Consider the following 4,175-nt stretch of genomic DNA (forward strand, 5'->3'; position numbering starts at 1 on the left):
ATATATATATATATATATTTTGTTAAATGCAGCGCGCGCCGAGAGGCCACAGGCGGCCGGCGCCACGGAGGGAAGTGCCCGTGGAAAAAAGGTGGCCCCTCTACAAAGTCACCCCCAGCTTTCTTTTAAATGTGAAAAACTGGGAAAAATTTTAGAAAAGAAAAGAAAAAAACAAAAAATATTTATAGACCTCTTTTAGATATTTTAATAAAAGGATACTTTGGAATTTATTAACAGCTTAAGCTGCTTTGATATTAAAAGATAGCTATAAAATCAAGATGATGTAGCAGTCGTGTCATTAAATGTACACTGAAGTCTTGTAGTTTGCCACTGGATGAGATTAAAAACAAACAAGAAGAAACCCCACAGCAAAGACTTCCTGAGCAAAGCCATTGAGAAGCACTATGAGACTGACCAAATCGAATGAACTTTTGCCCAGCGGTTCCCACCTCTGTCTGTAAGACACTGCGTCGCTTCTGCCCCAGCCAGAGACTGCCTCATAGTCCCTGAAGACTCTAAAGTGAAAACCTTGATGCCATCGAGTATGTCTTTAGTTCTGGTGGTTTTACGTTTTTTGAAACCTTTGTAAACACAGAATGTCCCGTGCGGTTGTGTATGTTGTAGAAATGTCTGCAATAGCCTTCTGGAACAAGATGTAGTGTGGTCTCAACACCATCCCTCGCGCTTCCTCCGGCCGGCAAGCGGTGGCAGCCCCGGCGCGGCACCTGCCGGCTCCCAAAGGAAGAGCAAAAAGAAAAGGAAAAAAAAAGATGCAAAAGCAAAGGAAGGAACCGGTGTCCACCCTTTTGGGAAGAGGTACCTGGGGGAGATGCACGGGGATGGCTCCAACTAGCTGGGGATTGGCATCCATGGGATCCTGGTTCCCCACCCCCTGCCCTCATCTGTTTGGGAAGGAAAAAGGTGGAGCCTCTGAGCTTTGCACCTGGGGCATCAGCAGCCAAAAATGATGAGCTGCCCACCATGGGGGGTGAGCCCTGCTGGGGGCTGCACCCAGCACCACAGCCAGCTCCAGCGGCTGAAGCACTTTTTTTTAGGGAAAGCACCTGGGCAGGAGGAGTGTCCCTCTGCCCTGGCTGTGTCCCCAGGTGGTGATTTTTGCAGCCATGGGTCAGAGTGCCATGGTTGCTGCTGGGGAAGCCAGGATGAGCCCTGGGGTGTGACCCTAGGCTCCCACCTGAATTGGGCAAAGCTTTGGCTTCGGCTTGCCCAGGGCTTACCTCCTGCAAAGGCACAGGAGCTTGGTGGTGGCACCACCCTGTGTTCCCTGCCACCTCCCACCACCACCTCTGCCAACAAAATGCCTTTAAACCACGCAGGGTGGCCCACACTGGGCTGCCTTGCCCTGTCCCCTGTCTGCATGGCATCAGTCATCACTGACCAAGGCCACCACCATTGGGAAGTCCCCCGCCAGGCTCCGAGGCTATGCATTGACTAATTTTCCACTGTAGACATTTTTATCAGAATAGAAGGTATTTTTATATTCAAGGAGCGATGCTCAGAGCGGCTCTGCCAAGGCAGGGCTCTCCTTGCCCTCCTGCCCTGCCCCAGCAAGCCCCAGCTTGCCCAAGGCCATTCTTTTCCCTGCCACCACACTGCAGAAGGTCGACGTGTGACCATGGACTGCTCTTCTCTGCCGTGTGCAAGCAGGAGCTTTAGTGGAACGGGATTCGAGGAAGCACTTAGGATAGTCTTGAACATGGCAATCCTGTTGTATTAAAGCTGGCAGGACAGACCGGTCACGTTTTTGTTAGGCTCATGTTCTGTACTTCAAAAGTTTCTATATGAGATCGATGAACTTTGTTTAAACATTTTTGGAAGGAACAAGTTCTGTAAAAGAGCCACTAAATACAGAAGTTGGATACAACTCTGGCCTTGGGGTGTGTTTTGTCCAGAGGTGGCTGGAATGGGCACCTGGGCTGATCTCGGCTCCTTTCACAGCTTTGCTTTGGGTTTATGGTGAGAGCTCTCACTGCCATCAACATCTCCTGGTGCTTTTGGGTAAAAAGAGGGTGTTAAATGGGGTTAGTCCAGCTCAGGCTGAAATCCTGCCCCTGAAAGTGCTGTGCTCATCCCTGGTGCAAGTTTGCTCCTTCTCCCCGGGGTAGCTCAGCATCCTTGTTTGTGAGGTTCAGCACCACGGCCTGGCACAGCTCTTCTCTGGAGCCTCCCATCACTGGGCAAGTTTGCAGCTTCTGACACAAGGCAGGGCTGTTTGCCTTTGATTAATTAATAAATCCATATGTTGCATATCTGTTAAAGCTTGTTTGTTGGCTAACATGTTGGGAAGGATTTATTTTTAATGAATATCTGAACGTCTGGAGAAGCTGGGCTGGCTGCCATGGAAACCGGAGTCTTCCTCTCAAGCTGACTGACAGGGCTGGGTTAACCATCTGGATGTGGTGGGTGAGTCCCTGTGGAGCACTGCCACCAATCCTGGTGAGGGGGACAGAGGTTTTGTCCCTGGCAAAGACCCCTTGGCAGAGGGCTGGGGACATTAGGAGGGATGGTTGTAATACCCCACCCAGCTGTAACAGCAGTAGGAGGGCTGGGGCAACTGGTGCTGTTTCCACCAGTGAAGCAGTAGGAGGGCCATGCTCCACATCAGCCTCCCAGCTCTTTCTTGGAGTGGCTTTTCCAATGCCCAAATTCCCATGTTGGTTGCCTGTGCCCGGTTGTTTGATCTGTCATGGAGGGCAGGACTATGCTGTCCCTGCTGTGGGACCACTCTGGTACTGTGTCCCAGTCTCCCCAGAGTGGCACCATCCTGTCCCACACCTCTATCTCATCCCATCCTCTCCTACCCCATCCCATCCATTCCACCCCATCTCTGTGGGCAGATGTGGGGTTCCAGGGCACTGCAAGACCCTGGCATCAGTCGTGTCCCACTCGGGTGACACAGTTCATGCCAGACCCATGGATGTGGTGGGAACAGGAGGGGATTGAAACAGATAAATAATTCCTACCTGGGCCCTCCTTCCCAGGGGCTTAAAGGCACAAATGAGAACCAGGGCTAGGAGGGAATTTCTGAAACAGCTTTTATTGTAGCAAACTCATGTGCCTGTCCACAAAGGGAGCCAGAGCCACCCAACCCAAACCTAATGCACTCCAACTGCTTCCCCAGCCCTGAGGTGGGTCACCTCACCTTCAGATTAGCAGCTTTACTGTCACTGGGGAAATAAAAGAGAAGCACCAGTGTCACGAGACGCTGGCTTTGCTCCCGCACATGAATCATTTGACACCCTCCACCGCTGACACATACGTTCCTGTTCACCGCTGCGAGTGATTCTTCCCCTTGGGATGATGCCCTGCCCTGAAATATCCTCCCAGCAAAATGGTGCTGGCTGCTACCACATCCTCTCAGGGTCTGTCCCCATGGCAGGGTCCCAGGCTGCAGGCAGCCATCACCCTGCACCAAACACCCGGGTGTCACCAGCTTCCCAGGGTACATGGTGCTGCTGCTGTTACGGAAGGGCTGTGCTTGCTGATATTTTCATTTTCAAACCACATCCTGCTGGAGCAGAGGGATCTGGTGGAGCTTAGCTGACTTCAGCCAGTCTCTTGTGCTGGACTGGGACAGGAAGGCGGTAGCAGACTCCCTGGCTATGAAACACCCACACAGGGTCTCAGGCAGGTGAGATCCCATTCAAATCCTCCTCCAAAAGCATTGCTGGTGCTTGACTCCTCTGCAAGGGCATCACAAGGCCCCACCAGACCGAGTGCAGTGGTTGATTCCTGGCAGATACCAGCCAGCATGTGGTTTGTAGCTTGTTTGCACTGGGTAGACAGCCCTGCACCTCTACGCAGGCATGGCCAGAGGGATTCACCCCTACAGGGAGCACCCACTGCCTTGCACAAGATGCCTGACAGCCTGGCAGCCCCGAGAGCCTGGGCATTTCATGTCTGGCTGGTGGCACACTGAGCCATCGGTGCTGGGGTGGCAGTTTGTCATCACGCAGCACCAGTGTCCCTCAGCCTTGGTGGCACCATCAGCAGGTGTCCATCACCACCATGGACAGCATGGCACATCCCTGAGTGAGGAGGGGACCGAGATGGCACCTAGGACAATCTCCTCCTCTCCATCATGGGTCCTGATGGGGCAGGCTGATGTGGTCCCTGGGGCTGGGTCACCTCTCAGAGCTGGGTCCCACGCTGCC

The 4,175-nt window shown here is 52.9% G+C and overlaps 1 protein-coding gene across 1 annotated transcript in view; it reads left to right on the plus strand.

Moving 5' to 3' along the window:
• Window positions 1–427, plus strand: part of CUX2 (cut-like homeobox 2) — a 20,213-nt gene extending 19,786 nt beyond the window's left edge. Inside the window, exon 21 of the mRNA XM_009998452.1 lies at window positions 324–427. Within this exon, the coding sequence (XP_009996754.1) occupies window positions 324–427 (104 nt within the window). The remainder of the gene's footprint in view (window positions 1–323) is intronic.
• The last annotated feature ends 3,748 nt before the right edge of the window (window positions 428–4,175 follow it).

The sequence above is a fragment of the Chaetura pelagica genome, unplaced genomic scaffold (genome assembly GCF_000747805.2).
Source record: "Chaetura pelagica isolate M959 unplaced genomic scaffold, ChaPel_1.0 scaffold585, whole genome shotgun sequence".
Lineage (NCBI taxonomy): Eukaryota > Metazoa > Chordata > Aves > Apodiformes > Apodidae > Chaetura > Chaetura pelagica.